Below are 16,072 nucleotides of genomic sequence, written 5' to 3' on the forward strand. Positions count from 1 at the left end.
TGAATCATGAAGAGCCAATGAGAAAATGGTCAAATAAGTAGGCCATTTGTTCATGCATGGAGACGCTTATGATAGTTGTAGCTTGCCAGGAGCCACCCAATTGGAATGGTCGGTCCAATCCTATGCATTTCATAGTTTTATAATATTGTTATGTAACGCTTTTGTTGCTACTAGAGGTACTTTTTTCTTTCTTTAAACACTTCTTTAATAGAATTAAAAAGTCTGCAAATTTGCCCCTTAAGAAGTTGTGATTGTTATTCATAGTCCCAAAAGCATTAAAAAATGACCTTCAACTCTAACATTGTTGAACATGGTTGGATTAACATTTGAAATATTGTTGCATAACACTCATGTTAGTAGAAACGCTACCAATTTATGGATTCTAATTTTCTTTCTTTCATCGAAAGATAATAAATTGATAAATATTAATAGGTCGTTTTTTTTATGTAATTTTAAAAAGAAAAGTATGCAAATTAGTCAACTACTACTATATATAGCTTAATAACGTAAAAACAAGCTCTAAAAATATTGAAATTTTGATATAAATATCACAAGATCTTTGTTTGAAAATTTAATTTGAACAAATCAAATACCAAGAGATGTTTTTTTTTTTTTTACATACACAATTTACTTTTTTACTTAATTAAAAGAAAGTAAAGAAAATATATATGATTTCAAACTCATGAGAATATTAATATAGTAAGATCTATTTATAAACAATTATAACATTTTGTTATAACAATTCTTTTTTAAACAAATCAATTTAACATTTTATATTCTATATAACATTTTGCATTCTTTTGCCAGTAATAAAAAAAGTTTCAAGTTGGTCCGTTTGTGTAACACATGTATTTTTTTAATTGATGAATTTCTGAAATTTTGGTCTCAAACTATATGAACAAATGAGCTTATCGACTCAGGTGCTATATTTAAAGCTGATGCCTTTTGGTTTTAAAAAAAAAACACACGTTATATAGAGATTTTATCGTATTTAATGTTTGACTATGTATTCTAAAAAACTTTTCAATTTCGTTCTAGAAATTGAAAAGAAAATTCAGAGCTTCAAAGATTCTTTTAAAAAGTTTATGGGCCTTTTCGTAATTTGAAAATAAAGCAAATTGCAGTCAATGAGGAATTTCGATTTCGCGAGACTATAAATACGGAAGGGGGCGAAATGAACAGGTTAGGTCATCATCATCAACAGTCTCAAAAAGATCGTAAAGTTTGCGTGTTCTTTCCCCCGTTTTTCTATGGCTTCTTCCACCATTAATCGATGGCTGAGGCCCGAGGTTCGTTTTATTCTTCCGCCATAGATCTCCTCCTTTATCCTTCCTTATTATAAAGATTTTTTAAAAAAAACTTCCTATGAAATCGGCGATTTCTTTTATTGGTCATTAGGGATTTTCTTGTATTGGGGTTGAATGTTGGTTTAGCGATTAGATCTAGGCGATTAAATATGCTATATTTGTGGTGGCGCAGGTGTATCCACTTTTTGCTGCCGTAGGCGTTGCGGTAGGGATCTGTGGAATGCAATTGGTTCGTAATATCTGCACCAACCCTGAAGTCAGGTATCTATTCATATGCCCTCTGTATACATCTTCGTTTATGCCTTGTCTAATTTGTGTTAATTTGATTTAACCAACTTTAATTGGATACATGGTACTTTTTGAAAAAGAAAACGAAGAGTATGCTTGATAAAATTTTCTTTTCAATCATTGTTTGCAAGAGTTTTTTTTTTGTCGAATTAATGATTGTTGTGTCAATACAAGAACTAGATCGGGCATGTATGTAGAGAATTTATGTGACAGCTTAGAATATAGGCTTAGTTGATTGATTGATTTGAGAATTCAAGGTTACTAACTCCATTGCTAGGCTGCCCAATCCTCCACCATGTAGTCTGTAGATTATAGGTAAAGCCATTTTCCCCTTTTCATCCTCATAGGTAGAATGAATAATAAAGAAGTAAATAGAAACATAATTTTTTAATAAAATTAGTGATTGATCTACCCTTGATTTATCTCCCTAAAAACTGTATGCCTCCTTTATGTTTATTGTTTGTCTAGATGCTGATGAAAGAATATATGTATGTGTGGGTTAGAGATGGATTCAAGATTTGAACAATATGGGTTCAATTTTCATGATTTTACTTGCTGGTTTCGAATTCTATTACTTTGGTACTTATTTAGTTAATTTTAAACCCACATACTTTGAGTGAACTAAAGCTACTAGATTTGAATGGACCAATTAGTAATACATAGATCCACCACTGATTGTGATTTACTTGAGTGTTCTTTGACAATTAATAATTCGATAAAGAAGAAAAGCCTCTAAGAGTATAACTGGTAGGACTTTAAAGCAACAGATGAGGTTACAATTGCGAGACTGAGAAACGGAAGAAGGAAAACCTGGTAAAATTTCTCTAATTTTGGATCAATTTTATTTGATTCTTTGTTGGTGGTACAAATCCATTCAGTTGATCAACTGGTATAACATCTGCTAGGCAATGAAACCGCCCACATTTAAGTTGTGTCGTACTAGATTGCATCTTTTTTAGCTGTGGCAGAGTTTGGAATATTATGAAGGAGATAATTGAAAAGTGTGAATGCCACACCCGAGATTAGAACACGTGACCGGAACCAATTTTTGAGCCACATTTGCTACTATACTAGAAGCTTCTTTTGTGTCAACGAGATTCCCAATTTATTTATTTGACATAAAATGTTTTACCCTATTTGCACGATATTATCTTTTGAAAGGTGATTCAATTGACCCCTACTGAACTCTCTACATGCAAGTTGCATCCACCCCCACACCCTACTGACCGTGTCTTCTTGATGTTTGCAAAATTCTCAGGGTGACAAAGGAAAACAGGGCAGCAGGAGTGCTGGATAATTTTTCAGAAGGGGAGAAATATTCAGAGCATGCTCTAAGGAAGTTTGTTCGAAACAAGTCTCCGGAGATTATGCCATCAATCAACGGTTTCTTCAGCGATCCAAACTAATGCCCTAGTCAAGTTTAATATGGATTATAACATCATTATTCTTTGTCCTCTTCTTTTCCATTGAATGAGATAGACATGAAATGCATTTTTCTGGCCTGCGATGGGCCTAAAAGATATTGAAAGAAACTTGAATAAATGTAATCAGAACCACAAGTTCCTCCCTTTTGACAGGGCACATCTTTTCATATACTATTGAACTGTTGTTTTCCGGAAGAATAATTCATTTACTTTCATGCATGAATAGCACTATTTTGGATTGGACATTTCAGACGTTCTGATGTATGATCAAAACTGTGGTGCACTAGTTACAGCTTCAAGAGTTTGAATGAGAGCTTGGGACATTCTATTGTTGGAGCACTTTTCTCCGATTCTCGTTGATACACCGTCACCAACACTCAATTATGGCCCACTTCTCTTCACCTTTTAGGCAAGCAATTCTTTTCCTTGTCCCGTATTTGTTTGCACCTCTTTAAACATTCAATATTTTTGCCAGTCCTTAGCATGATTATTTTTCATGAATATATCATTGGTCCAGCATTTGCCAATATAATCAATAGCCAAACAGGCTATGAGAAACCAGACGTCTGGCAGCCCCTTATAGGCCATTTGTAGAACAAGTATTTACATTGGACTAATCTACCAACTTATAATCAATCATACAAATACCTATCTTTGTGAAGCAACCTCTTAACTTGTTCTCTTGTTGAGTTGCTGTTTACTGGCTTTCTTCCCATGATCTATTACATAAATAACCCAACCTGGTCAAGGATTTTGCGTGAAAGTTGTCTAATCTTGGTGATTCTCCAGGTTGTCTGAGGTAAGGTGCCCCTAATCTGTTGGATTTTAAGGCCTTAACTTTTGAACCAAACACTTCCGAAGAGATTTCACCCTTACCCAATGAGTCTATCAATCTTACAAAATTGAACCTGTCAGGGCTATTGGTCTCTTGAAATCCTTCAAATCTTCTATGACCTTGCACAGCAAAAACATAACTTTCAAGGGCTACCATATAGTCTACAGTAGCAAGACGGTTTTGATAATTCTTGAAAGCCTTGGGGTCTTCATTTGTTGCAAGGGTTGAGTGAGAGAACACATTTGGGTAATGCAAACGGAATTCATCCATGCTGTTGTTACATAAATTTCCCCTGCAACAATGTATATTCTTCCATGATCTCAGACTGCATAATTGTACCAATGCTTAAAACCCACTCTTCTACTTTAAAAACAAAAACAAAACCTTCTTTTTGAACCAATAAATATTTAATTAACGGGTGATAATGATGACCACAATTGTTATTATTTGTATTGCTAATTTCTAGGTGTTATTATTATCGTCATCGGAGAAACTGTAATCAGACCCTATGGTGATAACACAGTCAGAGTTGGCGGTGGTGGTGCCACCGGTTAACATTGAGAATTTATACTTGTATTAATTTATATTATAAATGAATAAATTTTCTTCATTTTCCAACAAAATACGAGTGGTAAATCTATATATTGATAGAGAGAGTTAAACATCAGTTATACCTGTACATGAGAAAATCCAGAAATATGATCAAGGTATACATGCCCATTCTGCAAATGTGCAAAGATTTAAGATTTACAACACGATTCAAGAGGTTTGAATACGAGTGAGGGAACCGGAACACAGATACAACATCAATGGTAGGTAGGTATTTGCCATTTAAAAATCTAGTAAGCTCATACGAGAAATTTAAGCATGTAGGAGAAATTGATTGTCTCCCATGGACCTGTGCACGAAACTCATCAAATGACAATGGCACCGAATATTACTAAGCATCAGGGCTTGGATATCACAAACTGATAATAAGCCGCACACTCAACTGATATGTATGCAGGAGATATTCAACCAATTACCACCATCTCTTAAGTGAGAGTAACATCATCAGAGATGTCCTTGTTGAATGTGTTTGCTACCATCTGAAATAAAAAGATCCAAGATGACATTAATGTTCATGTTGTTTGTGCAGCTCGTTGGCACCTTCAACCTGCCTCAACATAATGAGCAAAAAAGCTCATTTGGCAAATTGGAAACATTTTGAGTCTAACAGTAACTGAATTGGATAAACTGTACTTCCATTCAAGAAATGTAGTCTATCATGAGTAAGTCTTAAAATAGCAGAAGCAGTTGCACCTAGAAACCTTTTCAAAGGCATGCTATAACTGTTGGGCGTGCAAAATTATCAGGCTTAATTGGAAAATATAAAACATGAAATAAGAAAAACAGCACCAAGCAAATTGGAGTTGCCATCTTCAGATAAAAACATGACTTAGTGATAAAGGTATAGTTTTCTTATTTCTTCTCTTTGCTTGTGGCATTTCTTATATGTTGTTCAACATTATGAAGTCTAATTACCAAAGATACTTAATGATTAGCTACTAGTTCTTCATATCTCATGGATTAAGAGGTTAAAGACGGTGATTAATCAAAAAAGAGGCTAAAATGTAGTAAAAGTGGGGTCTAGGGAGGATAAGATATAAGCAGAAATAGGTTCAAACGTGTGATCCTGCCTTAATATGAGGAACTTGTGAAATGAGTAGACTTCTGGACCAACATATCATGAATATAGCCAAGAAAGGTGCCATTATGTTACGGTCCCTTGTTATGGATATGCTACAAGATAAAATCTGAAGTTTTCTTCCTACGATCTATGATGCTCGTTCGTTAAGAGAGAACATGCAATCTCTTGAGTCAAAGTACTCAAAAACTGAAATTGTTTTTTGCTTATATTTTCTGAGACAAACAAATATTTTAAATACAACACTATTACATGATCTCCTAATATTACTGAAATGAAAAACTGCACTAGTACAGGAAAATAACTACTACTAAAAAGAAATAAATATTGTTCTAACTATTGGATGACTAAGGAGTGATAACACTACTCTTCTCCAAATCGCGCTTGTCCTCAAGCGCCCTAAGTGCAGAAAGTATTAGTATTTCCCTCCTTTCCAACAAACTCTTCCTCGTCATCTATAAAGTCAATCCAGAATAGTTTCTTGCATTGATAACCTCGGGTGAATGGTTCATCACAATTGAAACAAAGTCCCTTAAGTCACCTAATTTCCTCCATTTCAGATCTAGTCAGTTTCTTCACAAATCTGGCATGTTGTTGAGGTGAGAAATCTGTTGCCTTGGACTTGCAAGCATCTAACAATTGTGAACAAACGGGTTGTTCCTTGCGTTCATAAAGCCGGGATAAACTCATCGCCGTAGCCAAATCTGGAGGATTATGCAGCTCAACCTCAATAGCAACATAATCAGTAAGACCGCTTATATAAAGTTCAATTTTTTGCGACTGAGTGATTATACTAGCCCGCAAAATTAACTACTCAAACTTTTGTTGGTAATCTGCCACAGACCTAATCTGGCATAACTTAGCCAATTCTCCCAATTTCTGACTTCTAATTGGTGGCCCAAAGCACAGGTTACATTGACATTTGAATTCATCCCAAGATGGTTGAGGCATATCTATCTCTAGTTGAAGAAAACCTTCTAAATGAAAAGAAACAAGTCCAACCTTTTCTTCTTCTAGAGTTTGTTGGTGTCAAAAGAAGTGTTCACATTTGTTCAACCATCCCAAAGAGTCTTCTTGGCCATTAAATCGTGGGATATCCAACTTTGTATGTCGAGGAACGATGAAACTTCCTCTTACTTCTGATCTTGACCATCCTGCCAACTGTGATTCTGACTTGTATTTTTAGTTGAATTAGAATCGACCTTAGAATTCTCTAAATCCTTTGCGAGTGCATCCAAACGAGCATTTATTGCTTCCTGTCTGGCCAAATTGGCTGCACGTTCTTCTTGGAACAAGTTCACCGATTGTGCTAGTTGATGTTGAATTTGGTTTCCCACAACTCCCGTCTCTGATACCAAGTTGTTACGGTCCCCTATTGTGGATCTAGTTATGGGACGCTGCAAGATAAATGTGAAGTTTTCTTCCTACGACCTATGATGCTGGTTCGTTAAGAGAGAAGCTACAATCTTTTGAGTTAAGTACTCAAAAACTGAAATTGTTTTTCTGCTTATATTTTCTGAGACAAACATATAGTTTAAATACAACACTTATAAGATAACTACACCTAGAAACTAGGACATGATCTAATAACATTACTGGAATGAAAAACTACACTATTACAGAAAAATAACTACTACTAAAAAGGAATAATTACCGTTGTAACTATTGGATGACCAAGGAGTGGTACACATTCCCTCCTCCCTACCACTCTTGGAATGGGTAAAATGAAAGCTATTCAACTTATTCAAATGAAATTTAGAAATTACCGTTATTCTGATACTGAGGGTGATATTTAGATGCAAGATCCTCCCAGTTCTGAATCTGTTTAAAATTTTCTTTCCCAGGAACTCCTGATCTAGGCAGGCTTGATGGACCAAATACAAAATCCTTTGTACCACGTTTATTAAGCTGCACATCTCCTACTTTTTATCTTACAATTCATCATCTTTTTCAACTTTCAACTTTTATACCTGCCCGTTTGACATTATAGATCAGATGAAGAATTATCGTTGGGAGTTATATTTGTGATCTCTGCCCCAAATGTTCTCCTTGTTGAATCACCTGATTTAGCAGCTGCAAGGGACCACCTAGGATTTTCTTTCCAGGCTATCCACCTAAATACTGGTTTTCCATTATCTGGGCTACAAAGCTATTGCAAAGATCAGAAGAAATAATTCTCAACATTTGCAATATCATACAAGAGTCTGGTTTTTGCTGCCACACATTTTATGAAAGATAAACAAATTTTTCATCATAAGTTAAACATAACAACATATTATGAACATGAATTACTCTTCATAGTCATCTGATCGTGGACATCACCACCAAGGCATTAGCTTGCAAACAACTGACAACTAGTCAGAAAATCTGTATGGCTCCACTTACATCAGAACGATGGAAAAGCTTTACAAAATTTTGTGCAAGAATCATCATAGACTTCTCCTTCCGGTTGTCTACATAATCAGACCTCAAGTTAGTCTCACTAAATATTGAATAGGGATATATGATATCCAGTAGTTCTTTAGAATAATGTTCTCTCCACTGGAAAAGAATTCAATTCAAAAACCACAGGTCCACAACCATCACACCTACATAGAAGAACTTACCTATTTTATGTGATCCAGAAGTTTTGCCTTCTCCTTTTTCCTAAAGATCTGAATGATTACAAGGTAGAAGAAGGTGCAATCGCTGAGGAAATCTAAGTAACTAATTGAGTGAACTAATGAGTAATGGGAGAATATCCACATTTGAACTATTACAGTCCCACTCCAAATCACCCTATATAGATGGCTCTTTGTGGTGAAGGGTGGACAAAGAAAGAACATGGTGTACATACATTTGAAAGCATTGTGGCAAGTGGAGGAGACAGTGGACAGATCTTTTAGTCCTTCTTTCTACAAAATAAGCAAATAATATTAACTAGACAACTACCTTAAGCAAATCTACAGCTTTAGGAATTGCACTATACCCATTCCATATCTATACTGATTCTTAGCTTTTCGTGACAAAAACGGAAATAAACTGCCTTACTCATTCATCATATAAAGATTATGAGACGAAGATGAAAAGATAAAGAATTACCCCAACGCTTTCCAAAATATTGACAATATCATAAATGTGCGCCTCTCGACACCCACAACTACAAAGAGATTCTTTGTAATAACATTCAAGAAGATATCTGCATTTTGTGTTGACACGGTTGGGAAGACAATATGAGGACTTGTAGACCTAATTGATCTGCAGTATTGTCCAAGCCACTGGTGGAGTCCACACCTTCCCGATCACATACTTCAAGAAACTGAATAGTAAGAAACTTATCAGTTCAGGAAAGTAATGATATATAGATGATATGTTGATTTATAGCGAAAAATCCAGATTTTTTTACTTAGGTTTTTCTGTTTTTAAGGCATTTCATCAGCTCCTTCCACACATTTCTACCTAACTTTGTAGATGAAGGGGACAAAAAAAAAAATGGCAAAGAACATACGATCAATATTCAAAATTTTCCAACAAACTGAGACATGATAAAACTCCTACAAAGAGACATGGCCAATTTACAAAAGATTTGCAAAATAGTTTCTTGAAGCTGCTGTGCTAGAAAACCACCGCAGTGTCCCTCCAACATATTAAGGCAGCAAGAAGTCCTAAGTCGCTATGCAAAAGGTGCTCCTTGCATTCTATAAACATGAAGGTTCCGATAGAAAGTGACTCCAAGGAGGTGAGGGACATATTTAGGGCTTCAAGTGGAAGCGAACCACTTGAGGAAGTTGAGACGAAGAAAGAAGAGAGGATCAAGGCCCTTCATTCTCAATCCGAGCATTTTTCTTTGATTGTCCTGATGATATCTATTAAACTTCTCATGGTTTTGTTTAATTCCTTATATTTGAGTTAGGAGTACACGAAAGCAATGTCTATGACTTGAGTTCGTTCAATTGAACTATGAGCATTCGTACTCTTGATGTTCATAACTTGAAATGGTTGTTATTGTCTATTGTATTGCATGCAGTGAGGATGACCTGCTTTGCACACGTGCTTCTCCTTCTCCTTGCCGCTGTTGTCCAGTGGATTTGGGATTCCTCTGAGTTCCCTTAACAAATTGAATGCAAGCATTATGGGCTAAACCACATTTCTAGCTTCTTTTGGTTGCAAAGCCAGACAGGCCAATGTTAACAAGGACATGTCATACATATTTGTTTTACTTATAATCTTACAAATACCTATCTTTGTGAAGCAACCTTCAAACTTGGTCTCTTGTTGAGTTATTGTTTACTGGCTTCTTCCCGTGATCTATTACATAAACAACCTGGTGAAGGATTTGCATAAAAGTTCTCCTGGTGATTCACCGGGTTGTCTGAGGTAAGGTGCTCCTAATTTGTTGGATTGTAAGACCTTAACTTTTGAAGCAAACTCTTCCCAAGAGATATACGAGTCGATCAATCTTACAAAATTGATCTTGCTCTCTATCTCTCTCTTTCCAATGTTTCACTTGGTACACACTTACGAAGTTCTTCAGCCTCTTCAACTGTTAAATTGTTGCTGCAGCTAGTGAAAGCTAGCATGTCTTTCTCGTATCTAGCGATAAATGGTTCACCATTGTTATCTCCAAGTCTGTCAACCAACGAAACTCCTCTATCTTATTCATCCTTTAGAACTTAAATAGAGTGTTTGTTTGGTCATCATCTCCTACTTTTATCGACTCTGTTTCAGAGAGGACTGCATAATTGTACTACCAACGCTTAAAACCCATGGCGGTGGTGGTGTGCCATCGGTTGATATTGAGAATTTTTATTGACTAGACTAGAATTCAAAAATAATCCACAGAAATTATGAGAGTTGGCAGCTGAAACTATTCGAGTAGAAACTTTATCATCAATTTGAAGAAAAATATTCAATTAATGAACTCAATTTCTCACAAACTAAAATAGCTAGCAGCACTATAAATTTGATCTCCTACTCCAACTTTGAATTATCCACAAGGTGGTGATATTCGTTTATTATGGTATATCCAAAAGGTGGTCATATTCCAAAAAACACGAGCGTGTTAAATTTATGAATGAGCACAAGTCCATATATTATACATCATTTATACATAGGCTTGAGTTTGTCAAACTGTGCGTGTAGGATTAGGCTCATTTTAGAGGAATAAGACTCTCGTCAGATCCAAGCTTAAAATAATAAATATCCGTATCAAACATAAGGTAGGCGACATACTGCATATTTCACTCTTGCACAATGAAATGCAATGATATTTCAATTTCTAATTTACATTCCCACACAGTGAGATGACAAGCAAAGATTTAAGATGTCTGCATAATATTTACAACACGATTAATTTAGCTCAATAAAATTAAAGTTCAGTTTGGAATCGCTTCAAGAGGTTTGAATAGGAAAAGGAACCGGAACACAGATAACAACATCAATGGTAGCAGGTATTTGCCATTTAAAAACCTAGTAAGCTCATACGAAAAATTTAAGTATGTAGGAGAGATTGATTGTCTCCCATGGACCTGTGCACGAAACTCATCAGATAAAACTGGGAACTACAATGGCACCAAATATTACTAAAGGGCTTGGATATCACAAACTGATAATAAGCCGCACACGCAACTGATATGTATGCAGGAGATATTCAACCAATTACCGCCATCTCTCAAGTGAGAGTAACAGCATCAGAGATGTCCTTGTTGAATGTGTTTGCTACCATCTGAAATAAAAAAGATCCAAGATGACATTAATGTTCATGTTGTTTGTGCAGCTCGTTGGCAGCTTCAACCTGCCAAGACTCCCATGCCTCAACATAATGAGCAAAAAGCTCATTTGCAGCTGTAACATTTGGCAAATGGAAATATTTCAACCTCTTCATTAATGCAATATAAACATACATTCACATAAACAGAAAAACAATTTTTACTCTAACAGTAGCTGAATTGGGTACTAGAAATTGGATAAACTGTACTTCCATTCAAGAAATGTAGTCTATCCTGGGTAACTCTTAAAATGGCAGATGAGTTAATCAGAGCCGATTCACCTTTTCAAAGGCATGCTATAGCCGATAGACCCTCGGCTAAAAAGAAGTGTAATCAGAGCAGCATAGAAAGGAAATAACGAGCACAAAAATGTATACGAATATCTTTTTTCATTCTTTTTCTTTTGTTCATGAGGAGTAGGGAGAGGGGAATAGAAAAGGGTTCAAACGTGTGATCCTGCCTTAATATGAGAAGCCTGTGAAATGAGTAGACTTATGGACCAACATATATGAGAATATAGCCCAAGAAAGGTACCATCCCCTCCTCCCTACCGCACTTGGAATGGGTAGAATAAAAGGTATTCAACTTATTCAAATGAGATTCAGAAATTACCCTTATTCTGATACTGAGGGTGATATTTAGATGCAAGATCCTCCCAGTTCTGAATCTGTTTCAAATTTTCTTTTCCAGAAATTCCTGATCTAGGCAGACTTGATGGACCAAAAGGACCAAATACAAAATCCTTTGTACCACGTTCATTAAGCTGCTCTGCTGATATCTCCTGCTTTTTATCTTTTAATTCATCATCTTTTGCAACTTTCAACCTTTTTAGCCCATTTGACATTAGATCAGATGAAGAGTCATCCCTGTATCGTTTGGGAGTTATGTTTGTGATCTCTGCCCCAAAAGTTCTCCTTGTTGAATCATCTGATTTAGCAGCTGCAAGGGACCCACTCCTCGGATTTTCGTTCCAGGCTATCCACCTAAACACTGGTTTTCCATTATCTGGGCTGCGTATCTACATATGTATTGCAAAGATCAGAAGAAATAATTATCTACGTCATTATTTTGAGAATACGCAGTTACTGATCATTCAAACTATATGACCAACCTTCTCAATGAGATTCAAAGACACAAAAACATTTGCAATATCATACAAGCGTCTGGTCTTTGCTGCAACATATTTATGAAAGATAACAAGCTTTCTGTCAAATTTTCCATCATAAGTTAAACATAACAACATATTATGAACATGAATTACTCTTCATAGCCATCGGATCGTGGACATCACCAAGCAAAGTTGATGCAGCCTTGTCAAGAGATATCAAGTCAACCTACAGAAGATAAGGCATTAGCTTGCAAACAGTTGACAACTAGTCAGAAAATCTGTATGGCTCCACTTACATCAGAACAGTGGAAAAGCTTTACAAAATTTTGTGCAAGAATCATCAAAGACTTCTCCTTCCGGTTGTCTACATAATCAGACCTCAAGTTAGTCTCACTAAATATTGAATGTGATATATGATATCCAGCAGTTCTTTAGAATATCAGAATAATGTTCCTTCCACTGGGAAAAAAATCAATTAAAAAACCACAACCATTACACCTACAGAGAAGAACTTACCAATTTTATTTGATCCAGCAGTCTTGCCTTCTCCTTTTTCCTTAACATCTGAATTGTTACAAGCTATGACCTAGTAGAAGAAGGTGCAATCGCAGAGCAAACCAAAGTAACTAATTGAGTGAACTAATGGGAGAATATCCACATTTGAACTATTACAGTCCCACTCCAAATCACCCTATATAGATGGCTCATTGTGGTGAAGGGTGGACAAATAAAGAACATGGTGTACATACATTTGAAACATTGTGGCAAGTAGAGGAGACAGTGGACAGATCTTTTAGTCCTTCTTTCTACAAAATAAGCAAATAATATCAAATTCCCAGGACATGTCCATATGAGACAAGGAAAATGCATATCAACTACCTTAAGCAAATCTACAGCTTTAGAAATTGCACTATACCCATTCCATCTATACTGATTCTTAGCTTTTCTTGACAAAACCTGAAATAAACTGCCTTAGTCATTCAATCATATAAAGATTATGAGAGGAAGATCCAAAGATGAAAGATAAAGAATTACCCCAACGCTTTCCAAAATATTGACAATATCATAAATGCGACGCCTCTCGACACCTACAACCACAAAGAGATTCTGTGTGATAATATTCAAGAAGAAATCTGCTTATTGGTGTTGATACAGTTGGGAAGACAAAATGAGGACTTGTAGATGAGAAGACAGAGCAAAGACCTAATTGATCTGCAGCATTGTCCAAACCAATGGTGGAGTCCTCACCTTCCCGATCACATAGCTTCAAGAAACTGAATAGTACAAAATTTATCAGGTCAAGAAAGTAATGATAGTGATGATATGTTGATTTATAGTGAAAAAAATACAGATTTTTTACTTAGGTTTTTAAGTTTTATAAGGCACATCATCAGCTTCCTCCACACATTTCTATCTAATTTTGTAGATGAAGGAAACAAAGAACATACAATCAATATACCAGATAAAAAATCTCACCTTCAACAATTAATTTTCAAAATTTTCCAACGAGTTGAGACATGATAAAACTCCTACAAAGAGACATGCTCAATTTACTAAACATTTGCAAAATAGTTTCTCAGAGCTGCTGAGCTAGAAACCACCGCTGTGTCCCTCCAACATATTAAATCAGAGAGAAATCCCCAAGTCACTATGAGAAAGGTCTTCCTTGCATTCTATAAACATGAAGTTTTCGATAGAAAGTAACTCCAAGGAGGTTATGGACATATTTATGGCTTCAAGTTGAAGAGAACCACTTGAGGAAGCTCACAAAGAGAGGAGACGAAGAAAGAAGAGAAAAAGAAGAGAGGATCAAACCCTTCATTCCAAGCATTTTTCTTTGATTGTTGTGATGATATCTATTAAACTTCTATTGGTTTTGTTTAATTCCTTATAAGAGTGTTTTTGAGTTAGGAGTACGCGAAACCAATGTCTATGGTTTGAGTTTGTTCAATTGAATTCAATCTAACTATGAGCATTCATACTCTTGACTCTAAAACGTGCCTGCTTAGCAGGGCAGATCCATGGAGGGAGTATATATGTATAGGGGCGGGGATTTTATCATGTGTGCACCCAAAGGGTAGCGGCTGCGGGTTTCCCTTGCCATCCAAAAAAATGATTCTTCAATGGTGTAAAACTATATGTATTAAAAGAAGGGTAATTTTGGAAGAATAAGATCAATTCCTTCTTAAAATCCTAAAACATGGAAGAATAAGATCAATTCCTTTTTGAAATCCTCAAGCACCACTTATTTGGAAACAAAATAAAAAGGCTAAAACACCGCTTATTTTGGAACGGAGGGAGTATAAATGTATAAAGTTTCAAGAGTACTATGTATATTCACTAAATATTTATTAATACCTAACTGTGAACTCAATTAATATCATATATCAACTTGAAACTGCTATAGAAACCCATAAATTCAAATCTTGGATCTGTTTGTGCTTCTTAAGGATTTTTCTTTAGTTTCCATATAGAATTTATTTAATTCCTCACCCTTAATCAGAATCTTAAAGTCAAAATAAGTTCAAAACCCTAAAATTCCTCGAGCATCAACATTCTCTCATCAATCAATCACTTACACTAACACGACTAATATACTTACTACGTATTTCACATAAACATCTCGTTCTAAGATTGAATTGTGGCGTAGATACACTTACCACCTATGAATCTCAGGCATAAAACACAAATGCAAAAGAAAAGAAGAGAGAGATTACTTGGAGCAAAGAAGACCGAGCGATTTGTCCTTGCGGCTGTAAATGCTAGGGTTTTTCCATTGAGAATCTTCAGTATGGAGTGACGATGACATTGCTAGGTTTCTGTGTTATCGAAAGTTGAAAGCGATCGGAGAAGAACCCTACGGAAAATTCGAGATAAACCGCTGAAGCTTTGAAGAAAGAGAGAGGGAAATAGATGAAATTGGCGGGCACCATGAAATTACATTTAACTCGTTCTTCATTTTATTCCCCAAATTTAACTATTCACTTTTCCCGAATAAATTTTTACTACTCCCTCCATCCAATTTATTTGTCCATATACTCAAAGTAGATTTAAAAGATTAATGTACCACTTAATTCATCATTTGAAAGAAAAAATTATATTTTATAACTTGATTGTAAAGTTTTCAAATCTAATTTGGATTTGCATTTCAAATTCAATAAAGTATTTTAAAGTGTGTTTTTCTTTTTTTTTCATAAATTTAAAATAAGGTGAAAAAGTATTTAAAATCTATGGTTCAAACGTCCAGTTTTAATTTGAAATTAATATTTATTTATAAAATATGTACAAAATTTTAATTTTAATTTCAAATTATAAATTCTTCAAAAGGTAGGATTTTAATTTTTTTTAAATGTAAAACTTGACTCATATACTTATACTTTTTATAAAAAGAATCCATAATTTAAATTTTGCAAAATAAAAATAAAAAATCACACTCGACATGAATTACACGTGAAAGGATTATATCAAAAAAAGCTACTTTATTACTATTGTTAATTTATTGATTCAATGGATCTAAAAAGTATTAGTATTTAAATGAAAAAGCCTGCTAATTGAAAATATTTATTTATGAATGAACATGGGATATGTGAGTAATTAATCTAGGACATTTCACTACCTTGTTTATGAATCATGATTTTCTCATTTGATAAGATAGTATAAAAGCTGGGGAAATTTT

At 35.0% G+C, this 16,072-nt stretch overlaps 2 protein-coding genes across 4 annotated transcripts; one reads left to right on the plus strand and one right to left on the minus strand.

Annotated features, from left to right (window-relative positions):
* The first annotated feature begins 1,163 nt into the window (after window positions 1–1,163).
* On the plus strand, window positions 1,164–3,242 carry LOC102603775 (uncharacterized). Its single transcript, XM_006338447.2, has 3 exons — window positions 1,164–1,289; window positions 1,480–1,568; window positions 2,854–3,242. The coding sequence occupies exons 1-3, from the start codon at window positions 1,251–1,253 to the stop codon at window positions 2,999–3,001; spliced, it is 276 nt and encodes a 91-aa protein (XP_006338509.1). The 5' UTR covers window positions 1,164–1,250; the 3' UTR covers window positions 3,002–3,242.
* Window positions 3,243–10,787: 7,545 nt separating this feature from the next.
* Window positions 10,788–15,351, minus strand: LOC102604112 (E2F transcription factor-like E2FF). 3 transcript variants are annotated; one of them, XM_006338449.2, is made up of 11 exons: window positions 15,114–15,351; window positions 13,600–13,670; window positions 13,432–13,484; window positions 13,276–13,353; window positions 13,146–13,202; window positions 12,913–12,982; window positions 12,693–12,760; window positions 12,580–12,622; window positions 12,400–12,461; window positions 11,901–12,306; window positions 10,788–11,364 (listed from the first exon to the last, which is right to left on the minus strand). In XM_006338449.2, the coding sequence occupies exons 1-11, from the start codon at window positions 15,203–15,205 to the stop codon at window positions 11,273–11,275; spliced, it is 1,092 nt and encodes a 363-aa protein (XP_006338511.1). In that variant the 5' UTR covers window positions 15,206–15,351; the 3' UTR covers window positions 10,788–11,272. The 3 variants fall into 3 exon arrangements, with proteins under 3 accessions (XP_006338511.1, XP_006338512.1, XP_006338510.1); XM_006338450.2 differs by having other exon boundaries at window positions 10,788–11,245; window positions 12,550–12,622; XM_006338448.2 differs by having other exon boundaries at window positions 12,550–12,622; window positions 15,114–15,350.
* Between the last annotated feature and the right edge of the window lie 721 nt (window positions 15,352–16,072).

This window comes from Solanum tuberosum, unplaced genomic scaffold, assembly GCF_000226075.1.
Source record: "Solanum tuberosum cultivar DM 1-3 516 R44 unplaced genomic scaffold, SolTub_3.0 scf00004, whole genome shotgun sequence".
Taxonomy (NCBI): domain Eukaryota; kingdom Viridiplantae; phylum Streptophyta; class Magnoliopsida; order Solanales; family Solanaceae; genus Solanum; species Solanum tuberosum.